The sequence below is a fragment of the Salvelinus namaycush genome, chromosome 32, assembly GCF_016432855.1.
Source record: "Salvelinus namaycush isolate Seneca chromosome 32, SaNama_1.0, whole genome shotgun sequence".
NCBI lineage: Eukaryota > Metazoa > Chordata > Actinopteri > Salmoniformes > Salmonidae > Salvelinus > Salvelinus namaycush.
In genome coordinates this window covers 14,169,532-14,191,761 of record NC_052338.1, presented here as the reverse complement: position 1 = coordinate 14,191,761, position 22,230 = coordinate 14,169,532, and the positions used below count along the sequence as shown (strand labels likewise).

The window sequence follows — 22,230 nt, the reverse complement described above, 5'->3', positions numbered from 1 at the left end:
TTCATATCTCGCTGGGATGCGTGCCAAATGTCACCCTATATGGTAGGGATGTGCATCTTTCCCTTTCAAAACTATCCGGTATGTACAGTTGAAGTCGGAAGTTTACATACACTTAGGTTGGAGTCATTAAAACTCGTTTTTCAACCACTTGTTAACAAACTATAGTTTTGGCAAGTCGGTGAGGACATCTACTTTGTGCATGACGCAAGTAATTTTTCCAACAATTGTTTACAGACAGATTATTTCACTTATAATTCACTGTATCACAATTCCAGTGGGTCAGAAGTTTACATGCACTAAGTTGACTGTGCCTTTAAACAGCTTGGAAAATTCCAGAAAATGATGTCATGGCTTTAGAAGCTTCTGATAGGCTAATTGACATCATTTGAGTCAATTGGAGGTGTACCTGTGGATGTATTTCAAGGCCTACCTTCAAACTCAGTGCCTCTTTGCTTGACATCATGGGAAAATCAAAAGAAATCAGCCAAGACCTCAGAAAAAAATTGTAGACCTCCACAAGTCTGGTTCATCCTTGGGAGCAATTTCCAAAAGCCTGAAGGTACCACGTTCATCTGTACAAACAATAGTACGCAAGTATAAACACCATGGGACCATGCAGCCGTCATACCGCTCAGGAAGGAGACACGTTCTGTCTCCTAGAGATGAATGTACTTTGTTGCGAAAAGTCAATCAAAAATCAATCCCAGAACAACAGCAAAGGACCTTGTGAAGATGCTGGAGGAAAGAGGTACAAAAGTATCTATATCCACAGTAAAACGAGTCCTATATTGACATAACCTGAAAGGCCACTCAGCAAGGAGAAGCCACTGCTCCAAAACCGCCATAAAAAAAGCCAGACTACGGTTTGCAACTGCACATGGGGACAAAGATCGTACTTTTTGGAGAAATGCCCTCTGGTCTGATGAAACAAAAATTGAACTGCTTGGCCATAATGACCATCGTTATGTTTGGAGGAAAACGGGGAGACTTGCAAGCCGAAGAACACCATCCCAACCGTGAATCACGGGGGTGGCAGCATCATGTTGTGTGGTGCTTTGCTGCAGGAGGGACTGGTGCGCTTCACAAAATAGATGGCATCATGAGGCAAGAAAATTATGTGGATATATTGAAGCAACATCTCAAGACATCAGTCAGGAAGTGAAAGCTTGGTTGCAAATGGGTCTTTCAAAATGGACAATGACCCCAAGCATACTTCCAAAGTTGTGTCAAAATGGCTTAAGGACAACACAGTTGAGGTATTGGAGTGGCCATCACAAAGCCCTGACCTCAATCCCATCAAATGTGGACAGAACCTGAAAAAGCGTGTACGAAGTAGGAGGCCTACAAACCTGACTCAGTTATACCAGCTCTGTCCAGAGGAATGGGCCAAAATTCACCCAACTTATTGTGGGAAGCTTGTGGAAGGCTACCCGACACGTTTTGACCCAAGTTAAATCATTTAAAGGCAATGCTACCAAATACTAATTGAGTGTATGTAAACTTCTGACCCACTGGGAATGTGATGAAAGAAATAAAAGCTGAAATAAATCATCTACTATTATTCTGACATTTCACATTCTTAAAATAAAGTGGTGATCCTAACTGACCCAAGACAGGGAATTTTTACTAGGATTAAATGTCAGGAATTGTTCAACTGAGTTTAAATGTAGTTGGCTAAGGTGTATGTAAACTTCTGACTTCAACTGTATCTAGATATATGGGCTCCGATACGATACATGAACGACTCGGTTTGATTAAAGGAACAAATCGTTCAATTCGAAGCACTAACATTTGTTGCATAAACGTATAGATTTCCTATTCTAAATTAAAATCTGATGGTGCTCATGAGCTGGGCCTCTCTAGGATGGATCTGTCTGAGCTGACCTCTCTCTCTGTGTAAATTATGTATGTGGGTGTCTGAGCGGTAAGTCTAACGAAGCCAAATGTAGACGAAAATCAGCGAGGGAAGTCTGGGGAGGTGCATCTGTGATGTAAAGCCGGACACTAGTGGTTTTCTAACAGCAAAGCTCAGATCAATATGGCGGTGTCAACATACAGTGCCTTTGGAAAGTATTTTTACCCTTTTACTTTTTTCATATTTTGTTACGTTACAGCCTTATTTTAAAATGTATTAAATTGTTTTCTTTCCTCAATCTACACACAATACCCCATAATGACAAAGCAAAAACAGGTTTAGAGATTAAATAGAACACGGAAATATTAAATTTACACAAGTATTCATACCCTTTCACTCAGTACTTTGTTGAAGCACGTTTGGCAGTGATTACAGCATTGAGTCTTCTTGGATATGATGCTACAAGCTTGGCACACCTATAATTGAGGAGTTTCCCCCATTCTTCTCTGCAGATCCTCTCAAGCACGGTCAGGTTGGATGGGGAGCGTTGCTGCACAGCAATTTTCAGGTCTCTCCAGAGATGTTCGATTTGGTTCAAGTTTGGGCTTGTCCCGAAGTCACTCCTGCATTGTCTTGGTTGTGTGCTTAGGGTCGTTGTCCTGTCTCCCAATCCCTGCTGCTGAAAAACATCCCCACGGCATAATGCTTCACCGTAGGGATGGTGCCAGGTTTCCTCCAATCGTGACGCTTGGCATTCAGTCCAAAGAGTTCAATATTGGTTTCATCAGACCAGAGAATCTTGTTTCTCATGGTCTGAGAGTCCTTTAGGTGCCTTTTGACAAACTCCCAGCGGGCTGTCATGTGCCTTTTACTGTGGAGTGGCTTCCGTCTGGCCACTCTACCATAAATGTCTGATTGGTAGAGTGCTGCAGAGATGACCAAGGCCCCTCTCTCCCGATTGCTCAGTTTGGCCGAGCGGCCAGCACTAGGAAGAGTCTTGGTGGTTCCAAACTTCTTCCATTTACGAATGATGGAGGCCACTGTGTTCTCGGGGACCTTCAAGGCTGCAGAAATGTTTTGGTATCCTTCCCCAGATCTGTGCCTTGACAAAATCCTGTCTCGGAGCTCTACAGACAATTACTTCGATCTCATGGTTTGGTTTTTGCTCTGACATGCTCTGTCAACTGTGGGACCTTTTATATAGACAGTTGTGTGTCTTTCCAAATCATGTCCAATCAATAGAATTGACCACAGGTGGACTTCAATCAAGTTGTAGAGACATCTCAAGGATGATCAATGGAAACAGGGTGCACCTGAGCTCAATTTCAAGTCTCATAGCAAAGGGTCTGAATACTTTAGTAAATAAGCTATTCCTGTTTATTTTTAATACATTTCTAAACCTGTTTTCGCTTTGTCAATGTGAGGTATTGTGTGTAGATTGCTGCGTATTTATTTAAAAAAAAATTAGAATAAGGCTAACTTAACAAAATGTGGAAAAAGTCAAGGGGTCTGAATACTTTCTGAAGGCACTGTAGCTGCTATTGTTCATGAAGGTTTTTCTGTAGAAATAAGCTTTTCTATACCTCATATCACACACTCACGAACTGAAAACATAACGTGTGTTCAATTAATTGGTTAGAGAGGTCTGAAATATAATTTGTATCCAGAATACTTTCATTTGTATCCAGAATCGTGGCAAAGTTGGCTCATGTTTTAGTCACGTCTTTGGCCAAGTTCGCGTGGGTCAAACAAACCACCCTAATGTTTGGTTGACAAATAGTGACTCCTATGTAGTTGCAACACACTTTGAAAAGTGGTCACCGACTTGACAAAAGTGATCCGCTCGAACGTGCCCAATGTCTATTTAGGAAGCTGAGCCATAAAGGGAACTGGAAGTCTACCACCCCACAATCAGTTGGGGCGGGCGGGCAATGTTTTGATCTGAAATCACCATCACCCACTAATTAATTAGTTGTTTTTGCAGATTAAAAGTGTTAGAGCTAGTAATGTATCAATATTTATTTGAGTTAGTATATAGCACCACTTTTGCTTTCACCCCCGTCTCATAATCAAGTGGTTTAGACCGTTTGGAAGTTTTGACAGACTGAGTGAGCTTCTCTTCCATGCAGTGCGGTTAGCACAAGTGACTGCTTGTCCTCGTTACGAAATCATCAACTTTACCCTGTATATTTAAAAATGGACATATACTTATGATTGTTTCAAGTAAAACTATTGCTGATGGTGAACCTGAATAATCATAATGTAATGTGAGCCCCGATCAGCATGTAGCCTACCTATAGCCAGATTAGTTGTCTCTGATGGTAGCTTTTATTTCAGTAAAACACCATTTTCAACAACAAAATAACATAGCAAAATACATTGGTTGTCACTCAACTAATAAAGCTTAATATTGCGCAAGCCATTACAAACATTTTGAGTTCTAAAGGTGACGCGCAGATGTGCCGGATCAAGAATAGGCCTGCCTCTCGTTAATCAGCGTGCAAAGCTGCACACAGCGTACAATTTGACTGATATCGCCTGGGGTTGTTCGGCATGCAAAATGATTTGTAGCTCAATGACTGTCAACATAGTTACATTCTTAGTTCGACACAGGTGAGAGGAATTTTCGGAAGATGGAAAGTAATTTGAGCAAAAACATTTTGTGAACCGGCGATTTGTAACGTTTGAATTGATTTTCAGACTGATGCATGCTACATTTGGGTTGGGTTCCCTCATACCGATGCACTCATATCTTAAACATTTGAACATATTGGTGAATCGTTACATCCCTACGATATAGTGCACTACTTTTGACCAGAGCCATGTGGGCCCTGGTGCACTATATAGGAAATAGAGTGGAATTTGGGATGCCTCCTCACTGGTCAGTTTACCAGCCTCTCACAGAGAATAATATAGCCACCTCATACTCAACCTTACTTTTCACCATATCTCACTTTACATTAAGTTATAATGAAAGGTTGAGCATTTTAGTCATCTAAATATCAGCATTTTGGTTATAGAGATGAACATTGGATCTTTTTAAAGTTTGGAAACGATATTTCGCTACCAATTAGAAGTTATTCTATAATGAATGTAAACGCAGAACGTTGGAAGCAAATAAATAGTGAGTGTGTAATGTAGTACTTACCTCAGTCTGTGGAGCAGAGAGGTCACTGTATCTGTCTGTTTCTCCATGTAGATGGGTTTGTGTGCTTTAGTAGACGCCTGCCCTCCTGCCTGCCCTCTTCTCTGGGGTTTAATAGCAGCCAGGTAGCAAGGTGTTTGTTGTGAAGTGGGGATGTCGCTGCTCCATCAAAGCCAGGCTTTGTTGTTCCTCCAGACACACATTATTCTGCAGCTTTTAAAGAGGAACTGAGAAGACCCAGCTTGCATTTAGTTCTCATCTCAAAGCTTTGAGGTTTTAATGAAAGCCTACTGAGTATACAGAGATGTCTCACAGCGATGCCTGCAGTTTCATTTGAGTTCAAATTGAAAATTTTGTGTAACAAAACATGAAAACGTCCAGATAAAGAAAAAACATGAGAATTGTCTCTAAATGGACTCAAAACCTGTTAGCGTTGTTGTTGGACAGCTACCCTGTGTATCGCCAGGCGGCCGGGGAGTAATGGAGATTGGCGGTTCGGTAAAACTGCGCCTTTACTTTTGTGAATACATCCTGCTTTTCCACAGTGCTCTTTTAAATAGGATGTCTAATGTAGTTTCTCATTCTCTCTCTCTGTTTCTCGTTCTCTCTTTCTCGTTCTCTATCTGTTTCTCATTCTCTCTCTCTGTTTCTCGTGCTCTCTCCTATAATTTATTGAGTCCATTTTTAAGATGTTTTTCTTGTGTGTTTCTGTGACTGTAGGCTTCCTGGACCCTGAGATGAAGCTGTTCTCCCACAGGATCCTGTCCAGAGACGAATGCATCGACCCCTTCTCCAAGACAGGGAACCTGAGGTCAGACCTGGCTCTCTGTCTGGCAGAGCTGCTAGCACACACTGCTTTATGAAGCCCACGCATTACACGTTGACACATACCAGTAGCATCTTCCGCCAGGACATTTTCTAAGAAAAATCTGTCCAATATGAAAAGGACACCGCTGATATGTTATCTTTAATTTAGACACTTTGGAGAAAAGGCATTCATTCAGTCAAGGAGAAATTGATTTCCACTCAGCCACTACTGCTGAAGAATTCAACTTAGAGAATTCCTGTAATGATTGGAGCTACTAGACCTTAGTGTTGATTAAAACCTGGCATCAGTCAAGTCATCTGAAGTCACTTGGTTGTCCCCACAGACAATACGGCACTGTAAAACTGAGCCATCCAGCTCTAGCATGATGGCGCTATAGATGAGCGGAGGGAATAGCCAATAGCCATGCAGTATTCCTTCTAATCAGTGACTCCTGTTATAGAAGCCTGCTAGAACATCATTCTCTTATTAAATCAAAGTCCTAATGGTAGAAAATGTGCTTCTTGTATAGTTATGAAGTTCAGATAATGATTAGTAAGCGTGACAGACAGAATTAATTTCTACCCTGAAGGGATTCTGAGAGTTCTTCCCAAAGGGCACCCTATTCCCTTTATAGTGCGCTACTTTTGACCAGGGCCCATAGGGAATAGGGTTCCATTTGGGACGTAGCCTATGACTGGGAGATGGCGAGAGAGCATAGCATTGTGCTCTGTTACTGTGGGACTTTGTTATTCCCCAAAGACACACTGCCTAGGGTGTTACACGTGTAGGGAGTGCCAGTTTCACTTATATTTAACTCTCTTTCTCTCATTCTCGTTCTTTTCTACCTTTACTCTCTCTCCCCCTCTCTTTCTCTCCCCCTCTCTATATCTCTCTCTCTCATCTACCCCTAAGGAATCTGTTCCCGTGTGGAGACTCGATGGTATGTATTATAGATGATCGGGAGGACGTGTGGAAGTTTGCTCCCAACCTGATCACTGTGAAGAAGTACATCTACTTCCAGGGCACAGGAGATATCAACGCTCCGCCCGGGTCTAAAGAGGCCCAGCAGGCAAGGAAAGGTACTGTATACAGGGTCTGAAGACAATGAGCTTAACATGGCACAGTGGGCACTGTTTTGAAGTGGTCATTACATGACGCACGGTGATCTATTAAAACAACCCTATGACTTAGAAAAACAAGCCCTCTGAAAAACAGTCCTCACTCCCTTATAAGGGCATTCAGTGTTTTGTCAGTTTTACACGAAAGAAAAAAACACTACCTTCTAAAAACCACCGCGTGACCAAAGTTCAGAGAGGAAGAGGGAGTGGTTTGATGGTTACTTCAGGGATGTGACCTCATCCTGGTACTCTGGCTGCAAATGGAGTCTCACTGTTTTGATTTCATTTGCATCAACCGATGCACCGCTCTCCTGCGTGGCAGACTGCAGCACCGCTCTCCTGCGTGGCAGACTGCAGCACCGCTCTCCTGCGTGGCAGACTGCAGCACCGCTCTCCTGCGTGGCAGACTGCAGCACCGCTCTCCTGCGTGGCAGACTGCAGCACCGCTCTCCTGCGTGGCAGACTGCAGCACCGCTCTCCTGCGTGGCAGACTGCAGCACCGCTCTCCTGCGTGGCAGACTGCAGCACCGCTCTCCTGCGTGGCAGACTGCAGCACCGCAGAGGGAGGGTGAAGCTTTTTAAGAGAAATGGTTGTGATATGTAAATGTTATGATCCACAACAGAAGGGGTGGCAGGGAGGCAAGCGAGTTTTAAGTTTGGTAGTTGTGACGTGTTGTTACAATCCTCTCAACACAGAGGTGAGAGGCAGGGAGGTGACTGGGGGACCTCTCTGTGAAAATAAGGTCCAAATTTAACATTTTAGAACCGTGTCAGGCAAATGATCGTCCCCAAAGGCCAGGGTTGACCAGAATCCAAATACTACATTTATCAATCTGATAAAGATAGAATTAGAGCTACCAAGCCTTAACAGCACCTCATCATCATCAACACCTGATTCATACTCCGACACCAAGCCTGGGTAGCCATATTGAGATTGGGTTCATCTGAACCGTGATTACCCTCTCAGGCTTAGTCTCAGGAGGGCGTGGGTTCTTTTCTCTCAGAGAGCCTCTCACAGTAGAGAGCTTTTTTTGATTAGCAGTAGAGACAAATAGGACAAGCTACAAATGAGGCAGAGTACTTCTATGGGCTCCCAGGAGAGAATGACACACAGGCTGTTAGATCAATTAGGGAAGTGCTGCTGATTTCCGTGACATCACATGGACAGCTGCCAGACCCATGTATTTCTTTATTCCTAAGAGTTTGTAGATGACCTGAGAGGATAAAGTGCTATGAAGAACATTGTTCTTGTTGAGGCATGCACCATGGTTTAAACAGACCGTGTTTTCAACGCTGATTCAGTGCCTCAGTGGCCACAGGTCAACTTGCCTTCATTCGGTTACACCTCCAAAACAACTTCAGTGAAATGTATTCACAGACACCCTCCAGTCTAGTGATTTAAGTGACAAAATGTCTGCTCATGTGTTTTAATGTGCTAACGAATCTTCCTGTGATGTTGCTTTACCCCAGCCGGCAGCCAGGCCAGCCGACCGGCAGAGGCCTCGGAAGCAGCAGTAACGTCAGGGCCTACAGCGTATGGGAGGTCGTCTGCGTCAGAGGAGCTGAGTAACGGCCGTAAGAAACAGCGGGCTAAAGACCACAACGGAGGGAGGGTGGAGTCAACAGCCCCCTCAGCCACTCAGAAAGCAGCAGCCAATGAACGGACTCAACCGGGCGAGGCTGTGGAGAAGGGTCAGGGCGTGGGGGCCGAGGCCAGCACGGCAGCACAGGTGAGCGACAGGACGAATGTGAAAAAGGCGGTGCACGGAGAGGAGGAGGATGGCAGCAGGACAGTGGGCTCAGGGGAGGAAGCTCCTCCTACATCCTCCACTCCTCCAGACCTCCATGAGCCCAACAGCAACCTGGACTTTGACCTGTCCAGTGACTCTGACTCTGTTACGCGTAAACCACCCTCATCAGACAGTGAGGGGGAGTACAGCCAGACCAGGAAGTCCAAACAGGAAGAGGCGGAGCAGGCGGCAGTAGAGGAGCCATCAGGCAGGGCTGGAGGAAAGGAAGAGGGGGGTATTAAGCAGAAGTGCACCGGGGAGAACAGCTCCGAGGTAGGAGGGGAGACGTCTGTGCTTGTCCTCCCTCCTGAGCAGGAGAACGGGCGCTCAGAACGGAGGAAGGCTGAGACAGAGTCCCAGAACAGTGAACAGTCAGGAGTCACCATGGAGGAGGTGGACAAGGATAACCACCTCATCTACCTACAAGAGGTGTTGGAGCGTATCCATAGGGAATACTACGCCCGCTACAACGCCTTCCTCAGGAAGGAACGCCCAGAGACGCCTGATATCAGGAAGATCGTCCCGGAGCTGAAGGCCCGGAGCTTGGAGGGCACCACCATTGTGTTCTCTGGGCTGTACCCCACCAACTACCCCATGGACAGAACCAGGGAGAACTACCACGCCAAGGCCCTGGGAGCAAAGATAGGAAAGGACCTCCTGCTCAGCTCAAAAGACCCTTGCAGAACCACACACCTCATTGCTGCTAGAGCAGGTGAGTTACTACATACATTGCCTTCAGAAAGTATTCACACCCCTCGACTTTTTCCACATTTTGTTGTTACAGCCTGAATTTAAAATTGATTATATTGAGATTTTGTGTCACTGGCCTACACACAAAACCCCATAATGTCATAGTGGAATTATGTTTTTAGATATTTTTAAGTTAATGAAAAGCTGAAATGTGTTGAGTCAGTAAGTATTCAACTCCTTTGTTATGGCAAGTCTAAATATGTGCTTAACAAATCACATAATAAGTTGCATGGACTCACTCTGTGTGCAATAATAGTGTTTAACATAATTTATGAATGACTACCTCATCTCTGTACCGCACACATACAATTTATCTGAAAGGTCCCTCAGTCGAGCAGTGAATTTCAAACACAGATTCAACAACAAAGACCAGGGATGTTTTCCAATGCTTCACAAAGGACATCTATTGATAGATGGGTACAAAAAATATACCTTTGAGTATGGTGAAGTTATTTATTACACTTTGGATGGTGTATCAATACACCCAGTCACTACAAAGATGCAGGCGTCCTCCATCTTCTTTTTATTAAGTGGGGAGCCAATTAGCTTTCAGCACTTATTTCCATGACTGATCAACTTGATTTCTCATGGCTCTCTCTTGTCCCTCTGCGGTAGACCTATGGTGAGCAATGTGTTTGGAATATCAAATCGCAATAAAATCACAATACATATGGAATCGCAATACTTATCGTATCGACACCAAAGTATCGGGGTAATACCGTATCGTGAGGTCCCTGGAAATTCCCAGCCCTACTGGTTATGCCGTTGTTAATGGAAGTCTGAGTGGTGAGGTAAAACTACAGGCTGAACACCACACAGATGGATTAAATAATAATTAGTCTCTGTCAACACAGGGAGAATCTCAATTGCATACTCCTTGCGTCCTCGTTCCTCACCTCCTCAAAGCCCATTGGAGGAGGTCAGAGAGGATGGATTTTTCTGGATCTTCCTCGTAGCCTGTTGATCCAGCAGGTCAGAGCAGCACTAGAGGGCCAGCATGGTCTGACTCATTACATCCATAATGACATGATGATCACCTCTCAAATGCATCAGTCTGACCCCGGTTCATGCCTCAAACACATAAGAGCCTGTCCCCATGGTCCATACATAATCCTCTCAATCACATAAACTATCCCATTTTTACCGGTTTCCGGTTCACTGGTCCAGGTCATTTCGAACGTCTGTTTATGCGGTTGTTAATTGCTCGTTTGGCAGAATAAAACAGTTGGCTCATTCACAATCATTATCAGATACTGACTGGACTACTGAGAGAGAGGACCTGTGTACTCTGCCAGGGTGCTAGGTCTCGGTTTGTCTGTTTCGTTGGGTCCTGAGACCAAACAAACTAGAGAAGAGCAGAAAAAACAGCCTGAAGCATTATGTTTTCACTTGAAAGTGAAGTGATTTTCCTCCCCAAAGTAAATAACCATTTGCAAAGGAAAAAGCTGCTAACAGCATTGCGCAACTGTCTTGTTAAGAAACATCAGGAAGAAGAGTACAGTATAATGGTTGTTGCTGACGGAGTAAAATCACAATTAAACAAGGCAACAAGTAAACATGTCGTCCCCCACGAATGATGCATTGTCCTCTTTAGGCCAATTGAGATCGTGTGTGACTGACACATTTCAGTTCGTTACTATAGGTCCCACCTCGGGCCAATCAGTGTCATTTTGTTAATGCCGGATCTCTATTGCAAGACGCGTCATTCACCCAACTTTCGTCAAAATAAAGCCAGTGCTATCTGAGATATTTTGTGTGACGAACGTACTAACTGACAGAGACAGGTCCACTGTACCCTCCCCAGTTTTCATCACAATACATCAACATAATAGACCAGTGGTAGGCAGCCCTGGATTACCGCAGGCACTTCATGTTTTTGATTTAACTGACCTGGAAGACCAGGTGTGTTGAATTCAGGCTTGATCACTGAGCTGATCAATTAGCTCAGTTGGTCAGGTGTGGTTCCTAGTTGGAACAACATCCTGCAGTACCTGTGGCGCTCCTCCATGAACAGTGTTGCCTACCTCTGTACCAGGCTATTGATCCCATCAGGCATGGATGCTTACATTGATTTAGACGCGGGTCCTGAACTGCTCTGACTGAAAAACATAAACTATAAGATATTAAACTCAGTCGGCGTTCCAATTCTGCCCAAAGGTGTTCGATGGGGTTGAGGTCAGGCCTCTGTACAGGCCAGTGAAGTTCTTCCACACCAATCTCGACAAACCATTTCTGTATGGACCTCGCTTTGTGCACGGGGACATTGTCATGCTAAAACAGGAAAGGGCCTTCACCAAATTGTTGCCACACTGTTGGAAGCACAGAATCATCTAGAATGTCATTGTATGCTGTAGTATTATGATTTCCCTTCACTGGAACTCAGGGGCCTAGCCCGAACCATGAAAAACAACCCCAGACCATTATTCCTCCTCCACCAAACTTAGAGTTCGCACTATGCTTTAGGGCAAATTCATCCGTCGGACTGCCAGATGTTGAAGTGTGACTCATCACTCAAGAGAACGCGTTTCCACGGCTCCAGAGTCCAATGGCGGCAAACTTTACACCACTCCAGCCGACGCTTGGCATTGCGCATGGTGATCTTAGGCTTGTGTGCTACTGCTCGGCCATGGAAACCCATTTCGTGAAGCTCTCGACAACCTGTTCTTGTGCTGACGTTGCTTCCAGAGGCAGTTTGGAACTCGGTAGTAAGTGTTGCAACCGAGGACAGACGATTTTTACGTGCTTCAGCACTTGGTGGTCCCGTTCTGTGAGCGTGTCTGGCCTACCACACAGCTGAGCCGTTGTTGCTCCTAGACGTTTCTATTTCACAATAACAGCACTTACAGTTGACTGGGCAGCTCTAGCAGGGCAGAAATTTGACATTGACTTGTTGGAAAGGTGAAAACCTATAACAGTGCCACTTTGCAAGTCACTGAGCTCTTCAGTACGGGCCATTCTACTGACAATGTTTGTATCTGGAGATTACATGGCTGTGTGCTTGATTTTATACACCTGTCAGCAGCGGGTATGCCTGAAATAGCCGAATTCCACTATTTTGAAGGGGTGTCCACATCCTTTTGGCCATGTAGTGTATGTACTGAATTTCGTGACTTTTGGTCAAACTGGGTGAGGGGCATGACCTTTCAAAGTTAGCATTTTCATTCTCTTGTAGAGCCACCATCTGGCCGATGTGTCATTTTTGTAAAGGCCGGATCTATGGCAAGAAATATGATTCACCCAAGTTTCGTCAAAATCGTGCCAATGCTGTCTGAAATATCGCGTAGGAAAAACATACAAACGTACTAATGTACTGAGACCAGATCCACAGTCATCGTGGGGGACAATTGTGGTTGGAAACTAATTCAACACAGTGTTCCGTTTAAGGTATCAGGTTTCTAATGGGGAAGGCAGGGATGTGTCCCAAATGGCACCCTGTTCCCTTTATAGTACACTACATTTGACCAGAGCCCTATGGGCCCATTTGGGACGCAGGCCATGTCGGGAAGAAACAGGCTGGAGTGGGAGGAGAAAAGACTTCAAACTGCTCCAGTGACATCATCTGCTCAACACATTCAACCTCAACATCTAGCAGAGAGTAGGGTTTTAATGGGATGGCGAAGTGATACTATGATGTTTTCTCTCTTCCCTATTAAACAGGCCAGAAGACTCTGTCCTCCATCACTGTACATCTAGATTCTCTAGCGAGCTGAACCATCACGAATATTAGGCCTACTTAAGTGATGAAACCAGAGAGCCATATAACCTACAGTACATATTCTCTCCTGAATTTAATCCATTAAAGAAATCCAAACAGAGACTAGCCTAAGCTGTTTCTGAATTGCTTTTCTCATCTTTAGCTTTCGCATATTCCGGTCCCTAATGGGTGTAGATGATATCATGCTTTGCTATTAGAGACATTGCACTGTCATTTGGATTGTAAGATGGATTCTAGTGAAACGGATCATCACACTGAGGGTCTATGGCTATTGAATCTGTACATGGCTAGTTATGGCTTGCACAGTGAAGCCCCACAGTGACCAAGTATGCTGTACTATTACCAAGTGTTTTGATGAACACGTACAACTATAAGACAGACACCATTAGCTTGTCGCTGTTCCATTTCAAATTCTGTCGCTGTGTAGCCGTGGTTTCAATTTGGCCTCGCTAAGCACTTTGCTGGCGTTCAATCAGATGGCACTGTCAGAGTTCCTACTGACTGAAATGAGGTCTGGTTTGAATTGCTAACATGACCCATTCTTCTAAAGATAGAAGCCCATTACCAGGGTTCTCTTTTCAGTTCTAAAGGGGTGAAGATTCCATTAACAAGACCTAGACAATGAATACAACTGTGTTCTTAGATTCTCCTTTAACATTCATGTACTTTAGGATGGGGGACTGGTTTCACATTTCGAGTATGCAGAGTGGCAGACAGCCCCTTTCAGTCCTATTTTAAATGTAAATCACACAGGCACCTCTCTTCAGCCATTAGAGACACATGGACGGTCTGAGAGACACAGGCTTTATAGGGTCACCTTACCTCCTGACATTCCAAATGACTTCAGTGATGCTACTCTGAAAGAGGAGCAGGGAATAATTGTCTGGCTTGTGCCAAACAGATGATTACTTCCCTTCCATCTTTCAGAGGAGCATCATTTAAGTATGTGGGGCTGTCTGACTGGCAGGCGAATGTCATGTCTCTCTAAAGGAAGGCGCAACAATAGCCCAGCATGATGCTGTTTCTCATCCAATCCAACGTGCCCTCAGACAGCAGGCAGTGTTGTCGTGGAACTGGCTCTCTCGGAGCTGCACTTTGCAATCAACGGTCCGTGGTCTGTATGTCAGAACCGGACAAAATTAACCACAGAGAGAAGGAGCACTTAACGGCACAGCAGCATACAGTAGCCCACTTCATGTGAAGAGGCAATGTTAAGAAGCAGCCATTGTGTGGGCTGTCGGTACAAGAGCATAAGACAGTCTGGCATTCATTGTACTGGGATTTATATAGCTTCTTGATTAGGTGATTGGTTATTTTAATTGCATCTTAAGACAAGTCTGGTGGTCAATGGTCAGAACCACCATGCCATGAAACACCACAGTCCTGAGTCTCCCCTGTTTTCTCAGCATCTCATTTTTTTTTCTCCCGCTCAAGGGGACAAAGCCACAGGGGACAGTATGTCAGCACTGTAGACAGCAGTGAGATTAAGAGCCTTCACATGGTTGTTCCTCTCCATCACGCTGACATGCCGCTGATCAATACCTGTCTGTCTGAATAGCCTACATGTCTGTCTCTGCTGGAGGGAGAGGGGACATCTGACTCACCACTCAGGTAGCGCTGGGAGGCTGGGAGGCAGGCGAGGCTGGGAGGCAGGCAGGCGAGGCTGGGAGGAGTTCTCTGGAGCAGCCAGCTGAGAGCACGCACAGCATGAATAGAAAAGCACTGCTGGTGGCCTATGGGAAATGGTTTCTTTTGTAGTGATTTAAAAAGAGAAAATGGGGGGGGGGGTCGTCGGGCTCACTTGGGATGACAATGTCTTATAGTGATTGTCTTGAAGGTCTATGTCCCTAGAGTTGAAAATGTGTGATAGCAGTGCAGCAATGGCAGCTTTCTGTGTTCTCACTCTTTCTTTCATCCCTCCATCACATTCATTTTCCCCATAGGGATATTCCCATATGAAAATGTCATTATACAACAAGTAATTGCTCTCTTACAGTGCCTTCAGAGTATTCACCCCTTTTACTTTTTCCACAATTTGTTGTTATAGCCTGAATTGAATTGTTTCACTCATCTACACACAATAACCCATAATGTCAAAGTGGAATTATGTTTTAAAAAAGCTGAAATGTCTTGAGTCAATAAGTATTCAACCCCTTTGTCACTACAAAGATACAGGCGTCCTTCCTAACTCAGTTGCCAGAGAGGAAGGAAACTGCTCAGGGATTTCACCATGAGGCCAATAGTGATTTTAAAACAGAGTTTAATGGCTGTGATATGAGAACTGAGGATGGATCAACAACATTGTAGTTACCCCACAATACTAACCTAAATGACAGAGTGAAACGAAGGAAGCCTGTACAAAAATATTCCAAAACATTCATCCTGTTTGCAACGAGGTACTTTTATATACTGCAACAACAACAAAAAATGGATACAAAGCATTATGTTTGGAGCAAATCGAAGAGGAAAACCAAGTTCTATCTGCTTTCCAACAGACACTGTGAGATGAATTCACCTTTAAGCAGGACAGTAACCTAAAACACAAGGCCAAATCTACACTGGAGTTGCTTAGCAAGAAGACATTGAATGTTCCTGAGTGGCTTAGTCAAACTTATCAAACAACATGTAAAATGTATCAGGGTTTCCTTTTTAAAGCAATTTATACAGGCAATTCTGATATGTCAAAGTTCTGTTGACCTGAACATTCTGGAAATGTCTGATGGATAGCTGTGAATTATAAGCTTTCCAATGATATATGATCAAAGGGTATACGTGACCAGTAACTTGTATACTGACAATGTTTGTCATATTGTAAAATTCCTATGGGGGGAAATGAATGGGCAAAAGGGAGGAAGCTGCCATTGCTGCACTGCTATTGCACATTTTCCAACTCTGGGGACAAAGACCAAGTGAGCTCGACCGCCCAAATTGTGGCGTCCTGCTCACGGACTAATGTATTAGCTTGTATCCATATATTTTTTTTTATTTTCAGTCATCTCAAATTTCAGCATTGCCTGTCAGATCATATTCAGAGGATTTGTTTGTCTGGTCGCTGTTGCTATGCAGTCTCAGGGCTGACCTCTTCTTGTTCTGGATCCCTGGCTTATCGCTACAGTCAGAACAGAACAAGCCCGTTTCAGTTTCAGACGCACCAGATACATTTGGGGAGAAAATAAGGCCAAAAAGGAAAGGCTGTTGATGTGCAGAGCAAGGTCAGTACTTGTTGCCGTGAGATGGGCTAACCTTGCGTTAATTGGGTACGGTGTTCTGATGAGGTACACTGCTGCTCTTAGATGCAGTTCTCTGTGTCTGTGTGTCAGACATCAGTAGCCCCAAGTCAAGTGGAAATTGCTGCTCCCACCCCTCGTCTGAAGTGACGTAATGCCAATAAAACAGAAACTGATTGTCAATGGAACCTAATGGTTTGGTGAAAAATTAAATGCTTCAGGACAATTGTTAATTGGCTTTGGATGTATGATGGAGGCTACAGCCCGACAGTTGGTTTTAACAATAAAATCTACTTCCATTGTCATCTGAGAGTTGCTGGATATTTCTCTCTTCAGTTTGCTCTCTCTGGATCAAATCCCCGAGCTGACAAGGTAAAAATCTGTCGTTCTGCCCCTGAATAAGGCAGATACCCACTGTTCCCCGTGCGCCAAAGACGTGGATGTTAATTATGGCAGCTCCCCCGCACCTCTCTGATTCAGAGGGGTTGGGTTAAATGTGGAAGAGACATTTCAGTTGAACGCATTCAGTGTTACAACTAACTAGGTATCCCCCTTTCCTTTATTTATGCAGCTTGGGTGTTAAGACGACAGACAGTATTAATTCCTCTTCTTGATTGGTTGATTGATCCTTGCTCTCCCTGTCTCTCTCCCAGGTACAGAGAAGGTGCGTCAGGCCCAAGGCTGTAAACGTCTCCATGTGGTGAATCCTGACTGGCTGTGGGGATGTCTGGAGCGCTGGGAAAGGGTGGATGAATCACTGTATCCACTGAAGGAGGACTACACCAAGACCCAACGGTATACACACACACACACACACACACACACACACACACACACACACTTGCACATTTTATCTGATGGTGTTTCTCTGTCTGTCTTTAGGAGCAACAGCCTAGCCACGTTCCCTGACCACCAAGGATCCTTCCAGAACCCCCTGTTACCCCCCGCCCCCCTCCACCTCCCCCCTCCAGCTGCCCCTGAGGTGCGGACGTACGACCCGGTTACGGGGAAGCTGATACGCCGCGGGCTTCAGGCCTCCAGACCACCATCTTACCTCCAGGCCTCCATGTCTGCTGCCCACGGTGACCAGACATCCCTGAGGTACTGACCTGGCTATTCAACCGTGTTCTCAACTGTGCGTGACGTGTACTTTTTTGGCTTTGTAACAAAGTGCACGCATAACATTCAGATATGTCCTCTTCTTCTGTGGCACTCCTTCAGATATCAATATATCTGGGATAGACGGTTGGCTTTTCAGTGCTTCTAAGTACCTGGTAAGCAGCTCCTCCTAAGTCCTCTTGCCCCCCCCCCCCCTCATACCTAGATGAGCAGGGACACCTGGTCTCGTACCAGTTAGAACGTTCTGGAACGCAGCTTGTGTCTGACCTGTCTATCCTGTCTGCTCTGATGGCTACAATAGGGCGGCAGGTAGCCTAGCAGTTAAGAGTGAATACCTGAGCCGACTAGGTGAAAAATCTGTCGACATCCACTTGAGCAAGGCACTTAACCCTAATTGCTCCTGTAAGTCGCTCTGGATAAGAGCGTCTGCTAAATGACTGAAATGGAAATGTATTGCCTCACCTTTTAGTAGACATCGGCCCTGTAGACAGAAGAGCACTGAAAACCCTGGCAATGCTTACAGCTGTAACATAGAGAACAGCGTCTGGCCTGTTAAGCATATTTCTATTTGGAGGCCGGAGACCACCTATCTGTCTAGCAGCAGAGCAGCAGCCGTTTACGCTGCTAGGCAGCTCCCCTACCGACCTGGCCATGCTCCCTCTGAGCTCTGACCCAATCATTTAGAGCTGTGTCGAAAGGGAGAATATATTGTCTGCTAGAGGGAGAAGTGCCTGTTCAGCACTGCAACTCTGGAGATGCATGTATATTTCTATATCTAATGCCCTGGTCTGAGTGGCCTATATGCTGTGTGCGGCCTTTCCCTTCTTGTGCCAAATTGGATTTTCTCCTCAAATCCATCTATACATTAATCTCAGGCTCTAAATAAAAATGTGAGCATCGTAAAGTCAGGCGGGCGTTGGCAGCTTTTGGATTGTTCTCCTGGAATTAAATGATTAGCCGATTTGCTGCTGGAATTTCTGCCTGTTCACTCTGCTATACAGCTAGAGGTGAAGATGAATTAGCATGCTAATGCTGGAATGGAGGTGATATAAAACAAAATAAAAAGCTGGGGCTGTGATGAATGTGACGGGAAACGGCTCGTAAGTCAGCAAGCAGCTACAAGAAGTTGTAGTTGTATTAACTGAGTTCTACTTCCCAGTCCAACGTGAAGGGTTTATTACTTGCGGTGTTTGCACGTATTTCTGTTTTCAGTAGTGTAGGTAGCTTCTTTACCCAGAGTTTGTTGAGATTCATTCTCTCATATTAGAAAACCCTCTGTCCTTCCTATGTGAGTCACCAAAAGCATATCTGTCACACCTCAATTGCCAGGTACAAAAAGGTTAACATCCTAGGCTTGGTGATTGATTTCCTGATTTCCTTTTGAGCTGGCTCAAAATGTTGTGAAAAATGTTTTGTCTCTAAATTGTCTGGCATCTGTTTACCGGACGATCTCTGCCAGTGGCTCCATAACTTTATGCTTTCAGCCAGATACTTTTGTGTATATATAGTCTTTGTGGACAGCCCATCAAATTAATGGATGTTGCTGACAGGTGTATAAAATTGAGCACACAGCCATGCAATCATGACACACATTGTCAGTAGAATGGCCTTACAGAAGAGCTCAGTGACTTTCAACATGGCACCGACATAGGATGCCACCTTTCCAACAACTCAGTTCGTCAAATTTGTGCCCTGCTAGAGCTTCCCCGGTCAACTGTAAGTGCTTTTGTTGTGAAGTGGAAACGTCTAGGAGCAACAACGGCTCAGCCACGAAGTGGTAGGCCACACAAGCTCACAGAACGGGCCACTGAGTGCTGAACCCTGTAGCATGTAAAAATTGTCTGTCCTCGGTTACAACACTCCTTAGAGTTCCAAACTGCCTCTTGAAACAACGTCAGGACAACAGTTGTTCGTCGGGAGCTTCATGAAATGGGTTTCCATGGCCAAGCAGCCACACACAAACCTAAGATCACCATGCGCAATGCCAAGCGTCGGCTGTAGCGGTGTAAAGCTCGCCGCCATTGGACCCTGGAGCAGTGGAAATTAGTTCTCTAGAGTGTTGAATCATGCTTCCTCATCTTGCAGTTCGACGGACGAATCTTGGTTTGGCGGATGCCAGGTGAAGGCTACCTGCCCAACTGCATAGTGCAAACTGTAAAGTTTGGTGGAGGAAGAATAATGGTCTGGGTCTGTTTTTCATGTTTCGTGCTAGGTCTCTTTGTTCCAGTGAAGGGAAATCTTAACGCTACAGCATACAATGACATTCTGTGCGCTCACATTCTGTTATTCTGTGCTTCCAACTTTGTGGCAACCGTTTGGGGAAGGCCCTTTCCTTTTTCAGCATGACAATGCCCTAGTGCACAAAGTGAGGTCCATACAGAAATGGTCTGTCAAGATCGGTGTGGCAGAACTTGACTGGCCTGCACAGAGCCCTGACTTCAACCCCATCAAACACCTTTGGGCTGAATTGGAACGCCGACTGCGAGCCAGGCCTAATTGCCTGACCTCACTAATGCTCTTGTGGCTGAAAGGAAGCAAGTCCCAGCAGCAATGTTCCAACATCTAGTGGAAAGCCTTCCCAGAAGACTGGAGGCTGTTATCGCAGCAAAGGGGGGACCGACTCCATATGAATGCCCATGATTTTAGAATGAGATGTTCCATGAGCAAGTGTCCACATACTTTTGGTCATGTAGTGTATGTCATGTTATTAACATCACAATGACGCTTCGCAGCAGAGCATGGTGAGCCACACGGAGGAATAGTTTTGGTCACACACACACACACACACACACACACACACACACACACACACGCACACAGTGAGGCAGAAAGCTGAGTTTTAGAGTGGAATCATCACATGAAGCTCCTCACCAAATTGGAGACCGCCAGGAGGAAGTGCTGCCGCCTGCAGTGCATCCTGGGTGATGCGGAGTGTAATTCACCACTTAATCTCTCAATACTTACTTTCTCAGTTTCTGAGAAACATTCCTCTCTACATCACCACTCAGAGGGCCCAGCCAGTCTCATCTGTTTATCCTCAGCTAGATACACCCCTGTTCTCAATGAGGTCCTCCAACATGATAGTTGTGAGACGTGCCAGTCTTCCTAAAGAGCAATTCTTTTTTTTTTTTAAAGCCCGACTGGTGTTTCTTTTGGGGTCGGATTCCTATTTTTGCGGGGTACTAAAACTTACCGATATCTGCCGATACGATGTTTTACTGCGGGGAAATTAAAAAGCATACTTTCCCCACACCGAATTCTCATTAAGTTGCTATCCAAAAGTGCAATTGTCCAGTAACCATGCTTCAAATGTTGATTTCATACGTTGTGACAATAATGACACATCATGAGAATGGCCACTAGTGTTCAGAGCCGCATGAGATTCCCTTTTTTCATCCTAGTTTATTTGTTATTGGTCGGGCTCTAATTATTTTCCCAGCCTCACCTTGGCTCCATACACAGCCTCAGCTTGGCTGTCCTAAGATATCCTATAGCCTAAACATTTAGCAAAACATGTTCTCTAAGCCTCGCTTCTCAGGAGCTCCTTGTAGCTTATTCAAGGACAGGCCGCTTCTGGGTTCTCCTTTATCTGTATAATGCGAAACAGTAGCAAATACCAGCCATTGGGAGAAGTGGCTGTGATGTCCAAACGTCCTTCACAATGTGACTGGCCAGGAGGACCTTGCTGAAATAGACCAATCAGGTTCATCAATGAAGGGCTATATTATTATTTTGAGTAGACTTCATTTAGAACATGTTATGTATCCTGCTTGGTGTAAAATGAAGGGAATATATCTGTAATTTCCTACAATCCCAGTAGATCTCTCCTCCCTACTTGTTCTCCCCCTCCACTCTGTGGTACACATCACAGATTGTGTGTCCTGCTACGTGTCGACGTTGTCCTAGATTAAAAACGGAAAGTTTAATGGGTAGCATCTGTCTTTTTGATTATATGAATGTATAGTTTTACTGTATCCTTCCTACGTAACACCTGTCCTTGACTTTCTCCCATATCTTTGGAAACGCACACAAACTTGGAGACAAATGGAGTTGGGGGGTAGATATATATGTGGCCGACCACATTTCACCTGCCTTTTAACAGGACTTGTATAAATGTCTAGTATGGTTGTATATTATCTGTATACTCCAGCTACCCTCTAAGGCCGTAAGCCTGAGCCTCTACTAGGAGTTGAGAACATAATGGAAACGTGTGTCTGTTCTGGAGGCTGAATGTAATTATAATCACACAAAGGGTGTTTGTCTCTTCTTCTTTCAGACCACCAGTGTTAAGAAGGCCCCAGTTATCTCATGGGGATTCACAATGAGTTTATGGCTAATTAGGTAATAGTTGGAGATGTTTGTGTCTGGCTGATGGTTGTTTGTTGTGATGTGACCAGGGGGGGTCAGAAGGACCAGCAGGGGGAGACGGCGGGTCCCTCCAGTCGAGACGAGGAGCAGCCTGGACCCTCCTGCCGCCGGAGGGAACGCCAGCCCAGCATGTCAGAGACCAACCCTCTCTACACATTCTGTAAAGAAGACCTGGACAGCATGGATAAGGAGGTGAGGAACACACACACACCCACACACACATATATATATATATATATATATATATATATGGTATATACTAGTGGCCATATATATATATATATATATATATATATGGTATATATATGGTATATATATGGTATATACTAGTGGCC

At 44.8% G+C, this 22,230-nt stretch overlaps 1 protein-coding gene across 2 annotated transcripts in view; it reads left to right on the top strand.

Annotated features, from left to right (window-relative positions):
• Positions 1-22,230, top strand: part of LOC120027250 (RNA polymerase II subunit A C-terminal domain phosphatase-like) — a 119,337-nt gene that overhangs the window by 5,786 nt on the left and 91,321 nt on the right. For both annotated transcript variants that reach the window (XM_038972151.1, XM_038972152.1), the window contains exons 6-11: positions 5,721-5,811; positions 6,721-6,887; positions 8,397-9,428; positions 17,062-17,203; positions 17,291-17,509; positions 21,925-22,087. In XM_038972151.1, coding sequence (XP_038828079.1) covers positions 5,721-5,811; positions 6,721-6,887; positions 8,397-9,428; positions 17,062-17,203; positions 17,291-17,509; positions 21,925-22,087 — 1,814 coding nt within the window. The remainder of the gene's footprint in view (positions 1-5,720; positions 5,812-6,720; positions 6,888-8,396; positions 9,429-17,061; positions 17,204-17,290; positions 17,510-21,924; positions 22,088-22,230) is intronic.